The sequence below is a fragment of the Lytechinus pictus genome, chromosome 12 (assembly GCF_037042905.1).
Source record: "Lytechinus pictus isolate F3 Inbred chromosome 12, Lp3.0, whole genome shotgun sequence".
Taxonomy (NCBI): domain Eukaryota; kingdom Metazoa; phylum Echinodermata; class Echinoidea; order Temnopleuroida; family Toxopneustidae; genus Lytechinus; species Lytechinus pictus.
Window position 1 is genome coordinate 1,090,435 of NC_087256.1, and position 15,231 is coordinate 1,105,665.

Genomic DNA, 15,231 nt, shown 5'->3' on the forward strand with positions numbered 1-15,231 from the left:
TGTTTTCATTTGAAGGTTACAAATTATAATTTCCTTTTAGGTGTCATTATTTCGCATTAATTATTGATTATTAAATCTAATGTGGTATATATCTGCATGACGAAACGCGTGGTGCATAAGCGTCAGTTTAAAGATTTATAGAGATTCTGTTACTGACGAACGAGAGAAATTTCTTTTATGGTTTCAGCTTCACAAAACATATAAAACGGGGAATAATGCTACCTTTCCTTCACACGTAACAGCAAATAGAACAAAGTGCTTTAGCGTTACCCGTAGCTTAGCAATACGAGAATACAAAAGTTATATTTACATTATAACCTTAAAGGTCTCACAGGTCAGCTTCGCGGGGAAACAAAGTTAAATTTCACAACGTAGTTTCGTAATACATCGAGCATTTAATGCCGAAACGGGAACTCATCACTATATACTCTAATGGTGTGTTATATTCATCTGTTTACTCGGATGGCCTTTTATATGTAGGGGAAGGCCATGCATGATTATCAAATAATACTGATGTCGTTATTACATTAGGATCATCAAAAGGCGGGGATACGATTGTTAGATGAATGACAAGTCGGGTTCGTTCAGTGTTTGCTGCTGCCCAAATCGGAGTTTATTAACGTCATGCTCGTCAAGAGGATATGTCGCCCATAAGAGCTTGCTCATTATAATGGGATCTGCATTATGATTGTGTAAGTATATAGAGGCCTTATAGGCATATCGTAGATTATAGTGGATAATTAACGACTCTTTTTTTAGTTAATGGTTGGTATAAAAATTGCTGTAGTTAAAATGAATGGAAATTTCGAGTTTTCTTTTTTATAAAAAAAAATCTATTGACTCTGCATAATAATCATGACTGTTTCATGGAAATATCTTTGTGTTAATTTTCAGAAACTAAAATGCATACTTTTTGGTTGATTGCTCTTATTTACGATCGGTTTATATCTCACGACAACAACATAGACCATTCAGACTAAGTCTCAAATGGGAAAATGATATGTATATCATTATTGAAATATGATATTGACCTGTATATGGAAGTATAGGCCTAAATCAGTTATTAATCATTTATTGCAAATATGTTTCGATATATTGATTTGTGTAAGATTTTTTTTATTTGATTATTGATTTCTTCTGCATTCAATAGCTCAATTGTTTGCTTAAAAAATTGAACTGAAAATAATATTCGTCATAACTGTTGAATATATATAGGTTTACCGACCAATGTATACGCTCTTAATTGGTGCCTTTAGTCCCAGCAGCCAATATACACTAGGTGACCATAATGAAATTACATCGGTGGGTAATTTAGAATATCGTGACGTGACAATGACTGTTTTAATTATCTTATTTTCGAATAGAACACCTACTGAGGTTCATTATATGTTGTAGGTATTATAACATCGTTAGAGGCCGGCATGAGTTCGCAAAAATCAAAAGACACTAAGCATCGAGCACTACATCTTAATAACTCATCACCATTTCGTGTCTTCCAAGCATATATATACCTTTAATCACGATTGTTTTTCTAAATACTTTTATCAAATATAATATCATCCAGAAATATAATTCACTCACTGGTTTTTGCAACATTTTTCATTAACAAAATCTGAACAAGAAAATATAATTTTTTTATTGAAAATGACTAAATATTGTTTGATTATACTTAACAAAGTATTTTGGGGGTATATTTTAAAGGGTCGATTGAATTACAGTAATTTTCTTTTCTCGTCAACATAGTTCAAATATAAAACTATTATTAATATATATCTGACGAGCAAGAATAATAAAATCGTACGGGGTGGGGGCCCGTCTCTTGCATGGCTAAGATGTTAATCCTGGAGATGTCTCCAAAAATTAATGTCATACCTTTACACTGTATAGGACGAACCAATCGCCAGACAGGTGATCTTCATGTACCTGCATGAGAAGACCATGTCCTTTACAGTTTGACAGAAATGTACGGGAAGTTTTATTTGAAATAATCAGGTAAACATAATAAACACCCCCACCCCCCAAAAAAATGAATTTGTTTTTTTCAACTAATCAAAAAAATCATCTCGGCTTTTATCCGTATGTCGTTTTGTGCTTACGGCATTTGTATTTTGTAATGCTCCTTTTCATCCGGGCTTTTCATCATCCTTTTTTTATTTTTCGCTTCTTTTTACAAATTTTTACCAGTTTTGAAACTTGAACAACAATCATAGGGGATTGTCGCCCCCTGCCCCCGTGGAGCTGCATTATTAATTTAATCATATTCTGTCACTACAGTAAATCTGCAGGATATGCATGACGGGTATCTGGTTGCATTAACATCTGTTGGAATGCATCATCAGTTCGGGCAGGTGAGACGACACGCTTTGTTATGTAACATCTCCTCTCCGCTTGATTGAACATCTGACAACATCAACCGAGTGATCAATACTCCATACATCAACGAACATTGCGAAAGAAAAAAATATTATAGATACGCATTGCATCCGTCAATCCAACACAGCCAGATAGCATAAAGTATTTTATTTTATTTGTTCTGGTGTTCGTCCGGGTCTGAGGCCATACATCATTCTTGAACCCCATCTGATGTCGTATATGCCTTATGGATTTATGCAACTTCAAGATGTTATTTTATGAACATTATATCGCCTATTTAATAGGACATGAATGGATGATATAACTTTTCAGCATCGGTTAATAATAGGAAACTTTTGACTTGAATATCTGGGACATTTACTGGATTTATTTCTTCTGGACTAAAGCATCATGGAGCCCTTGGATAACCAGGCAAATAAAGAGAAAATAAGGGTAAGATTTCCTTTTATATGAAAAGCATTTTTAAAATCTTTATCTCACTTTCTACATGTTACTTTGTATGGGAGACATTTTTAAATTAAAGCTTGGGTTTAATTTTATTGGTATCAAACCACCGATACGAATGGGGACGAAAAGCATGGATACAGAATCGTTTTATTGGTCCATGAATGCTTTATAGGCATGTAAATAAATTTAGCTCCCAATTGTTATCGACATATTTAAATAGATAAGAAGGTAGAAAAAAGGTCGAAAATAGGTGATATCACTGTAATATATATCTTTGCAGAAACAAATAACTTTCTGTCCTTCAAAATCATTATTCATTGGCATTATTATTTTCAAGTCTGTGATAAAACTTTAATCAACAGTTGTTGTGCACCATCGGGGATAATTATGAATCCAGTATCGGGGTTATGATAGTAACCATGATACGATGACAAATCGTCTGCTCGGTGCATATTATCAATGAACCGAGACATAAATCGATACATACACGACGTCCCGACAAAGAGATACACCTGTCTGTAAACAATACCAACAAAACATGATAGATTCACTCAAAAGGATCAATGAGATTTTAACAACGTGGGGGCTCTAGTCAACGAAGCTCATTGGTACAATAAAACCACCACTTAAATTGAGATGGCGACAGTTTTTAAGAATGGGAAGCCCTCTTTACCCCTTTATTTTTCTGCACTCAGAGGCATCAATCCCGGGGCTGGGCACACGTGCCCCCCCAAAAAAAAATCTAAGATGGGGGACACAATCAGGCATGCCTCTTTCAACAATGTTTTGAAGTCTTCTATTGTAGATTGGGTTTATTTAGTCAAGAGTTATTTCACCTGTGTTATTTAATTGATTTGGGATTTAGTTTCATATTTAGTTTTCCTGTTAATGTCAGTCCCTGATGATAATCTGAAATAAAAGGTTGAAAATTTGAAACTCACGAATTATGGCTCTACTCGGAGTTTTCTCCCTGGATTGAGAAAGGGTTCGAATCATACACTCTGCTAGTTTTATTTTTATCTCTCCATGCGATCGCTTGTAAAATGATACTTTAAGATAATTTCAGGATTGTTCCAGCAGCTGGATGCCGATTATTAAATTTTTTTTTAATGGTGGCTAAATGTCTGATTATTAAAATGATATTGCACAACGATTCATTTTTGTTGTTTTAAAGTTTAAACAAGTAGTTTTAAGTTTTACACAAGTTGTTTTAAAGTATATATAAACAACTTGCTGTTAAAGTGATAGGCTTAGTCAACATGCTTGTAACATGTTTATTGTCTAACCCTCTTTCATTGACAATAAGCCATACTTTTTTTATTTTTTTATTTGCTTGATTGTTTTACCATGGCTTTATTTAAGTTCAAGACATTGATAATATAAAACAAATATAATCATTTACATAAAAAGACCAGGCCCATCGCTTCATGCTAAACGAATGACAGGTCAAAGCATTCACATGGGTTACAAAACAAAACATTTATAGAAACTGAGGTATACCAATATATAATTATCTGGAGAAATATAAATGCAGGAGATTAAAATTAGAATGGGGTATATTATGTGTAGAATAAATTTGCCATTGCATATAATCTAAAAATGTTCAGCGAATATATAATGGGATAAGACGATGATGGTCATCCATTTCCTTCTACAGTACCATCTTAATTATTATTTTTAATTTGAATTTATTTATAACATACGGACATAATATATAGTTTATGAGTTAAGATAATCTTGGTTAGGTTCTGACATTGCAAAGTCGTGAAAGTAATAAATGATAAGGTACATTTGGCTTAAACTGAAAAGTATGATTTAGTTAATTACGGGTCTAAGTGTGGTAATTTATCTAAGGCTAATTGATTGCAATCCTAATCATTTTACAGCATCTATGTGCGGCAGTACAAGCTGGTCAGCTATCGGAGATTGAGGCATTACTCCAAGAAGGGATGTATATAAACGTGGACGAGGTAAGAAAAGACGCTCATTTGAAAGTGCAGTTCCCTCCAAAATAATTGATTCGCTATTTAATTCGCTTAGGCTGCTGAAACTCCAAGATATCAACAAAGTTCAAATTGTATTTTTATGTAGATCTATAAACTTCCATCTAAATATAGTGATATTTGTTGTACCAATTTCAAATGTCCATTATATTGATACCCGCTCTAGAAATCATCTGTATATTCCGAAACTTAGAAAATGATCTTCCGGCACAATATTCGATAAACTGATTCCAAAATATGGAATGATCTTCCTGAAAGTACAAAAATGTCCTTGTCGACATCTAATTTTAAATACAAGTTTAAAAAAACATGATATCTACATACACACGTATTTTAATGTTTTCAATAGTACCTGTAACGTAACTGGTTGTATACTATACACAGTTGTTGTTGCTACTTTGTAATAATATGAAAAGTGCGTGCTGTATATTAATCATGTATCATGCCAAGTACTTACTTGCTTTGTTCGCCTCTTTATGCTCTTTTCTTCTCCCTTGTCTTAGCCCTTTCTTTTTTAATTGTTGTTTAATCATATAGTTTTACGGGCGTATCACGACACAATCAAGCACCTGTTTTCTGGGGGGTTTTACGCCTTCTTCCATGTACATAATTTACATACTGTATTTTACATTTATTGTTTTTGTACTATATATTATTGACTTGTATATTCTACATGAAACATGGATGAAATGTCAATCGGAAGAAAAATAAATGTTTAATTGAAATGAATTTTATATTTGATTCAGACTTTTAAGATCTGTGACATATTTCAATTGCATTTCGATAATTTTACAAGACTATCCCTTAACTTTATCATTTTACCACTCTCTGGTATCATGCGTATATAGTGTTGATTTATAGAATAAAGGAGTGTTACATAAAACTGGTATCTCCTTTTTCTTTTCCTTCTTCTTCTACTTTTTTTTTCTTCTTCTTCATATTCTTCTTCGTGGGAGCAGCAGCAGAAGCAGTAGTAGTAGCAGTAGTAGTAGTAGTATAGTAGAGGGTTATCACACTTTCATTAATATTACAATCTTTATCTTTTTTCTTTCTTTTTTTCATTCTAGGGAGGGAACATGTTGGCCAAATCCTTATATCGTAATCTTCTGATGTTAGCTATTGATTCAGTCCAAGTCGAGGCGGCTAAACTGCTAATTGAGAAGGGCATTGATGTCAACCATAAAACATGGGTAAAAACTACGCTGTAACATCATTAAATCTAAATGAGGACCAGCAGATGCACATAAAACGAACTAACGAACCACAGTCTTCTCCTAAATTACTCTTTTACGTCACACTTTTTATAACAAATGTTGAAGTTCCTATTCAGTATCCAATCATTATTGTCTACTTTAAAAGCAAATTGTATATATTTCAACTATTTTCTTGCCTAATATGATTTGGTATTTAACTTGAAATCATGAAGATGGACATAGCTATCACGATGTTGATTTATAATTCTTTATGAATTATTAGAAACACTAATTTCAGATCCATGGACGTAATCTTTTCAATAAAGCATTGATTTTTAGAAAAAAAATACATTACGGTGCGCTTAAATCTATGCATCTTGTGCACTGACTTTCTGAAATCATATTATGATGATTTTTTTTAATGTTTGTCAACTAAAAAGATAAGTGTTAAGAATCCTATGTTAAGTATTTCAAACAAGACATTTATCACATGTTACCGGTTTCTCCATTTCTACAGGGTGTAAATGGCAAACAGGGAGCGAGAGACATGGCACAGGAGTCTGGGCTTCTTGAGATTGTTGATAAGATTGACTGCAGGTTACCTGTATCAAAGGTGATAAACTGTGATCGGTTTGCGATTCATATCAGTGCCAAAATCAGTATAGTTGAATATAATTATTAATTTTTTTCATGCCATCTATTTTTATAAGAATTATGTTTATAAAAAGTATATATAGCCCGCATCCTGATTTAACTTACATCATATGGTGTCAATCGGTATTCACTGTTGGTGTGTGTATGTGGGGGTGTTATGTGTGTGGGGGGGGTTAAGTGGCGAGGAATGATACCAGAATTTTGAAGAGGCCAGACATGGCAAATGGGGTAGAACTCTCGAGCGAGCGAAGCGAGTCGTTTTGATACAAAAATCTATGATTTTAATGTTTGCCATGTATACGTCTTCCCCCAATAAATACAAATATCAGAGAATCACATATCTAATTTATTTTCACGATTTCTTCTATTTACAGCGATTATTTCATGCGGTGGTAGATGGTCAGCAAGATAAAGTAAATAATCTTTTACGGCACATCGACGCTGATATGAACATGAAAGTGGTAAGATTGTATGAACACTTACTTCTCAGGTATACAGATTAATTCAGTGATGACCCCTTGGCCTTTCGTTCGGGGACTTTCATTACCTGTCATCTGGTCATATTTTATTTCCAAGGGAGAAATTTATTTCTTCTTTTTTTTTCTATTTAAAAATGGATGATTAAAACCAACCACTTGTTTCTCTGAGTCCCGCCTTTCTATCTTGTATGAAATCCTGGATCCACCTAAGTTGATTTACATGTTTAATTTGGGCTAGAAAATAATATCTCAATCTAAAAATTGTTTATCATACGTTTTGAGAGAAAAACAATATCATCACTTTATACGTAAAAATTAAATTTCAGAAAATCATTATAAAAAGTTATATAAAATAGTAATTTGTTGTCGATTAAGAATGTCTAGCTGATATGGCACGAAATTATTCTCTCTTCCTGTGACATACAGGATTTACACGGTGACAAAGCAGCTGGATGTAGCGCGTATACTCTTCTCATGATCGCACTGAAGAACGGCCATGTTGAGATCGCCAGCGAGCTCATTGATCACGGCATCGATCTAGACTTCGAACATCAGGTAATCAACTAGTAGCAAAAACAAGAAAGCACTTCGAATGAAGAATCCTGACGCATTTCATTCCTATAATATAAATTCTTTTCAACATATTAAACAAGAGAAGATGTTTGACAATCATTAAAACTGAATTGTGAATAGGCCCTTTTGAGTTTTGCCATGTTTCATGACTGGGCTCTTAATTCATCAATCTTATTCGACAATATGATAATAAGCTCACTTTTTCTTGTTCAAGATGAGTATCATCTCATATTTAATTTTTTCAATCATGTTTACATCATGATAATCGTATAGGCCTACTGTATATACATAAAATCAAAATCAAGCTACGTAAAGATTGAGTCAAATTGAAGAACATTTATAGAGCATTTGAAGAGCTAATGAAATAACAAACGACTTTACAACACATCAAACGTTCATCCCCGCGGAACATATTCTGAAGCAAATAATTCATAAACCAAATATGAATTTCATCTATTCAGGAATGGGATCGCCCAGATGATTCCAGCGATGAAATCATGGTTGAGTCTTATGACGCAAGAAAACTTGCCATGGATACGGGTATGGTAGGCGTGGCTAAAGCTATTGATAAACGAAAAGGAGCAGTAGCCAATGGTCATGAACCAGTGTCACCGTCAAATGGAATCAATCATAAGGAGGTAGGCATGAAGAAAATAATCATTTTCATTTTCTGTTATTTTATACAGATTTGAATTGGTCAACTTTGCATACTGACACCTCTAATGTACAGTTAACAATACTAAAAACATAATGCTCGTTCAAGATTCGATATCCCTCTCGCCATGTCACTCCTCCCTCCCTCCCTATCTCTTCCTTCTCCCTCCCTCCGTTTGCCTTCTCTTTATTTTTATACATTAGTTATCTCTGTTTTGCACTACTTATTGATATAACCAATTGGAACCTAACATTATACATATATTTTTCAATTGATATATATATATATTTTTAATTCTACAAATATCTGTTTTGCTATCATCACGATTAACAACCCCTGCCTACCGCATGACTTTACGTTCGTTTCGATTCATTGCGTTCAGGAGCGGCACCATGCAGGAAATCTTAATAGGGGGCAAGACAACTTAAAGTTGCCGCCGTTCCCCCCCCCCCCCCCAAAAAAAAAAAAAAAAAAAAAAAACAGGGCCGGGATACACCGCGTAATATTGTTTAAAATTTAAGCACGTTGTCTAAGCCCGTCGCTCTATTCAAACTTTTAGATGTTACTTGTTTAAACTTTTAAACTTTTTAAATAACTTATGTAAAAGTTTAAACAACTTGTTAAAAATTTGGTCAATATTAATTGTTAGAGTGGTAGACTAATAAAGTTAAAACGGCGTTTTACAGTGTTCATTCTGCTGCAATGTCAAGTTACAAGGAAGGTCCTACCTTTAATATAGGAAACCGAGTCCAAAAAATATTGTCTTATTTAACAACTGCCGTATATATATATATATATATCAGGGGCCGCGGAAGCGGGGGGGGGGGCTGAAGCTGAAGCTGAAGCCCCCTCCCTCTTTTTCCAAAACCGTGTACAAAAACGTAAAAATGATTATGATTGTGATTTTTTGCATGGTCAGCCCCCACTTTTTGCTTCTTGCCGTTCCGCGGCCCCTGTATAATAATAATAATAATATCCAACTTCTTCAAATACGTTCATTTAGCAATCTGATGTGGAGGAGAATTCTAACCATGCTAACACTAATACAACTCAATCACAGATGCCTACTAACACCCAGCAAACTGTAAGCATTCTCATTATAACACCCAAAAGTTCCTACTATCATTTTAATCTATTTTCCTTATGATGCACAATTTTTCTAATCAATGTTTTTTTTTCTGGATAGTGGATAAGAATGAAAGTAACGTTTCGGACAAGTCTTAGTTGAGAGACTGCCGAAAGATCATGGAAAGACTAATAAGAACTTTGAAAGTTCATTGAAAGACCACTGAAAGACTGCTGAAAGACCATCAAAAGACAATTTTCCTGTAAGACGGCTGAAAGACTGTTTTGAACCGTTTCAAAAAGTTTTGGGACTCACGAGGACCACGAAGACCATTGAAAGATCCATCAGGAATCGTGAAAGACCTCAGAGATCTTTGAAAGTTCGTTGAAAGACCCTTTAAAGATCAAGCAAGACCTCTGAAAGACTGCTATGAGACCATGAAACTTGCTTGATCTTTCAAGCGTCTTTCAACGAACTTTCAAAGATCTCCGAGGTCTTTCACGATTCCTGATGGATCTTTCAATGGTCTTCGTGGACCTCGTGAGTCCCAAAACATTTTGAAACGGTTCAAAACAGTCTTTCAGCGGTCTTCATGGGTGTCGATCACGGGGGGATGGGGGGGATATATCCCCCCCAATATTTCAAGTGGGGGGATGGCCTGTATTATCATCCCCCCAATAATTTAGGGTAGAAAAATTATAATAATGATGATGAAAAAATGAAAAGTTTGATCATGATGATTATAGTGATGATTATGCCATCAATCAGTTTGCTTCCTTCGCAATTTGTGTATATTGTTATCAAATAAAAACATTCTTTTTCAGGACTATTAAACAGATGGGTGGAGGTTCAAGATGAAAAAGAGTGAAATGTTTTTGTATATGATATTTTTAACACATGACATAAAAGGACCCCAACGAAAAACAACTTTTGTGGATAGGGTGTTCCATCCCACCAGTGGTGAATAAATTGATTTTAATACATCAATGATTAATTCAAAAGGGTGGACAATAAACGGGAGTAAAAGTGTGGCAAGATAAATCGTCTAAGGAATTACCATACAGCTATTACATACAGTAATAGCTCTATGGAATGACGGTAAGCCCGATGGCGCACGAGAAGCCACACAGTTTGTCATTTGTGCTAGTCTTAATAAAATTATTGGTCCGAATCTGCATGTTATCATCATGCATTAAGAAAAAAGATATTGCCAGTCGGGTTAGATTTAAGAGAGAAGTTGTATACACAGAGGCGTCGATCCGGGGGGGGGGGTGCGATCACCCCACCAATGAAAATATTTGGGGGGAACATATCGTTTTGCCCCCTCCCAATAATTCCGCATGTGCAACTAAAAAATAAGATTGTAATGCTACACTGAAACCAGCAGCAAGCGAGATTGAGATTCCAACTCGATTTTGATTTAAAATCGTACTCAAAATGTCTGCTTTTCAGATTGGAATATAAAAATTTTCAGCTCGCGCGAAGCGCTCGCATCATTTCTGTACCAAAACCCCATACTTTTCATGATTAAATAGGTGAATAGAGTGTCCCGTTTTCAGTTCTATACCTCAAAAGAACTCCCGCTTCGATTTGCAATAATTTTTTGTTGGATATATATCTTGTTCTTTATTAAAAGCGTCCATTAAACTGTCTTTTTTTTCCAGATCGAAATATCAAAATTTTCAGCTGGCGCTTTGCGCTCGCATCTATTATACCCATCTTAATCATTGGTACCAAAAATGCTTAGAATATCAAGCTTTCACGTCAGAATATAAAGAAATTTTAGCTCGCTCTCTAGTGAGATACATGTATTTATGCTCCTCATGAGTTACTACAAACAAATCTACACAGGTACATTTTTCCTGTTTTCATGTCATACTAAAAAATTTCAGCTCGCGCTTCGCGCTCGCATTGTTGGTGAGGGTGGGGGGGGGTGTAGGGGTGTGTGGGTGAGTTTGTTCGTTTTGTATGATCGAGCGCCTTTGGAACGTTGATTCATGATTTTGCCCCCCCCCCAATCTAAAAAATGGATCGACGCCCCTGTGTATACATCATGCTCAATAAACAGATCACTATGCACATGGTCCAGACAATTTTTGTCATTTTTTCTTTCGTATGAGTTTAGAATAGGCTTACTTGTAACACAAATTGAATTTTCAAAAAAAAATTATAAAAGTACAGTACACTACAACAATGAAGGAATTTCCAAGAACACCATGCATATCAATTACTCCAAAATGTCCTAACTTGTGATTTTAGTGGGGGTAATGTTGAAAGATCCCCATCCACAAGAACTTTTGTGTCAATCATCCCCCTCAACCAAGAATACCGATCGACACCCATGGCGGTCTTACAGGAAAATTGTCTTTTGATGGTCTTTCAGCAGTCTTTCAGTGGTCTTTCAACATGTTCAATGAACTTTCAAAGTTCTTATTAGTCTTTCCATGATCTTTCGGCAGTCTCTCAAGATTTATGCGGAGATCACTGTAAGACTCACGAGACATCATTGAAAGATCATTCAAAGAACATTTAAAGACCAGGCAAAGTCAATGGAAAGAATTATGAAAGATCACTTGTTGCAGAAAAGATCTCTGAAAGACCATTGAAAGATCTCTATAGGACTAGTCTAAGACCAGTAAGATTTCAGTGATCTTGGAGACTGCTGTAAGACCTTGCCAATTTTTGGTCTTTGAAAGGTCCTGCAAAGGTCTCCCCTCTGTGGAATTGGGGCCTAATAAACCAGTCTACCTAATCACCCGATGACGTAAATGAATAACCAATAAAAGCCAATTCTGCATGCTGAACTTGTTGCAAAACGGCAAGATTTAATAAACCTTCAGTTGTCATTTTGAAATCCGGCCTGAAAATAATTGATTGTGTCATCGTAACTGTGATAACTGGTCCCATGATCTTTGGTTGGATAATGAATTATATTCTGAATAGATAAAGAACTTGTGATTTCATCTTGAATTTATCGTTTTTGTTTCATTTTACATGCTACAAAATTTAAATCATATAAACATTAAAGTAATCATAACTTTGTAAGAGCCAACGTGTGTTCACATTAAAGGAGTTCATCGTCATCAGAAGGCCGGCCTTTAATTTTTGTTTTCATTTTTTCTATTTTTTCTTTTTTGGAGATACTTTACACACTTATTTTGTGCATTATAGGCTTAAAGTAATAAATTTGGTTCTTGTTTTCGCTTAATCCTCATCCAGGCACCAACTCAAGTTAGAGCCTCCGGCTGCAGTTGTCTAATTTCTTGATGACATGGATGATGGCATCATTCCGCGAGGAAAAAGATGATCGTCAACTCTTTTAAGAAGTCAGAAGAGGGGCATCAAAATCATCATATGAACATTTTTTTTCATTCATGTTAATTTTTCCAAGAACTTGGAACCAATGTTCAAGTGTCAGTGTATTCAAACCCGGTGACATTCTCTGACGGAATAAAAAATAGATAGTTACAATTTCCATCAAGGAAAAAAGTCACAATGATAGACGTTTGATGAACGATATTGAAAAAAAAAATCATTGGTTTATACCTTCCACAGAAGTGATACAACTCTGTTAATCACACAACTCTACATACATGTAGTTCGAGACAATGTTGTTTGCTCTTGTTTTGTTTTTTCACTTTTCAACCGCAGTTATGAAACGGTTTTCATAACTGAAAATATATCCAAATAAAGTATGCGATCTGTCAATTTTTCTATATTTCCATTCATTCGTAAATCCATCGATCTATCAATCAATCGAGAATAAAATAAACCAGATAGTTACCTTTTTATTTTTCAAACGATTATTGCCCATTGACCATTTTGTAATAGTCACTTATAAAGAACGGATGAAAATATTGTATTAGCTAATACAATACGAATGAAATGTTAATGAAAATTATTTTCTTGGAAATTCATGGAAATGATATAGAGTGAAAGTTGGACAAGAACTTCAGCAACTTCCTCCATCGCGATAAAGTCACGTCATGGTGGTGATGATAGTGCAATATGAGATGCAATCTCCATTGACAAAATTCTATGATCGGTTAATCATCTCAATAGTATTATATGTAAATCAGTATATTAATGATTACATTAGTAATTTATTCATTATGCAAACACTACTGAGGTTTGTGCGTGATATATACTAGCAATTGTTGATCGTATGAAAATGATTTGTCTAAAATTGTGTACAATATTTGTGTCCTTTTTCACTCTTCCTTCCTTTTTTAACAAAACCTACTCTTCCCTTTACTTCTTCTCATTCTCCTCTTTTTCTACTTCTCTCCTCCCTATTTAAAAATCTTTTCTTACCATCCTCGTTCGTTTCCTCCTCCTTAATTATTCAACTAGTTCTGCCTCTCCCTTCTTTTATTCATCTAATAACCACTCCCTCCCCTCCTCCTCCCCTTCGTGCTCTTCTTCTGCTCAGTTGATTGTCCTTTGAATTTTTGATTGTGCAACCATATCGTGTTCAGGCATATGACTTTGTATAAATAATGATGTATATAACTGATACTTGTACAGAAATATGATCCTGTGTATTTATCAGATCACCAAAGATAATAAAAGTAGATTACACGAAATATTTAAATTGTTTCCTAAAAAATACAGGATTGTAAATGAAGGATGGGGAGGAAAGAGAGTGTGGGTCAACACGTCAATGGACAATGACGATATTATAATTGAACCGATTGTAATGATCACGCCAACACTGCTGTTGGTGATGATGACGATGGTGAGGGTGATGATGATAATGTTGGTGAAGATGGTGATGATGAAGACGATGATGATGGTGAGGGTGATGATAATGATGTTGGTGAAGATGATGGTGGTGATGATGGTGGTGATGATGGTGATGATGATGGTGAAGATGATGGTGGTGATGATGGTGGTGATGATGATGGTGATGATGACAATGATAGTGAGGGTGATGATGATGATAAAGATGTTAGTGAAGATGGTGATGGTAATGATGAAGATGATGCTTATGATCAACCAGAATAATTAAGTATATTTATAATGCACATGTAACCTCTGTTGATTAACCATTGATCGAATGGCCTCTTATCTCTTATTATTACACTTAATAAAAAGCAGGTCTATGCACATTATATCTCTAAGCTACGAGAAACCACATCTTACACAGAGTTGCCAGAGATTCAAATCAAACTGAAAATCAAATTTAACTCTACTGTAAATCATGGAGGCCAGCTGTTTGTAAGTTATAGCTGGAACACGTGCTTAACAAACTACTTAAGCATATACCATTTAGCACAAGAACATATCACCAATAGAGCATAAAATTAAATTACAAAGAGCTTTTTGAAACAGCACTGGGACAGATGATATTGGTTATACTAAGTGGTAATAAAATGGCTCTTCCTACAAATTCTGCAGGATTTCCATGCGAATAACACAAAATGAAATTATGCATCGGGACAAATTTACATATCAATTGAAATTTTATTTCATCCTAGTATCCAATATGTACATAAACATTCATTATATGGTGATGGTTACATTACCACAATCTTATTCAAAATACAAAATAAATCATAAAATCAATTTGAGCCCGAAATGGCAATTGCTTATCCACATTGTACAGAATCAAACTTCATATATATGTCTTTACAAACCACTGGGTTCAAAAGTGTACCAAAATTTTATATACAAATATACAAATGGGACTTAAAGGGGAAGTTCACCTAAGTCAAGTTGATTTTAATAAGAGTAGAAAAAGACAGAGAGGTTCTAACAAAGAATTCGCAAAATCCATCAAATAACA

General features: G+C 34.7%; 1 protein-coding gene across 2 annotated transcripts; it reads left to right on the plus strand.

Moving 5' to 3' along the window:
• Positions 1–231: 231 nt before the first annotated feature.
• Positions 232–14,029, plus strand: LOC129273169 (uncharacterized). 2 transcript variants are annotated; one of them, XM_064108037.1, is made up of 10 exons: positions 232–692; positions 2,275–2,805; positions 4,707–4,790; positions 5,891–6,013; positions 6,534–6,629; positions 7,045–7,131; positions 7,576–7,704; positions 8,184–8,360; positions 9,381–9,461; positions 12,663–14,029. In XM_064108037.1, the coding sequence occupies exons 2-10, from the start codon at positions 2,764–2,766 to the stop codon at positions 12,708–12,710; spliced, it is 867 nt and encodes a 288-aa protein (XP_063964107.1). In that variant the 5' UTR covers positions 232–692; positions 2,275–2,763; the 3' UTR covers positions 12,711–14,029. The 2 variants fall into 2 exon arrangements, with proteins under 2 accessions (XP_063964107.1, XP_063964108.1); XM_064108038.1 differs by lacking the exon at positions 9,381–9,461.
• Positions 14,030–15,231: the final 1,202 nt, after the last annotated feature.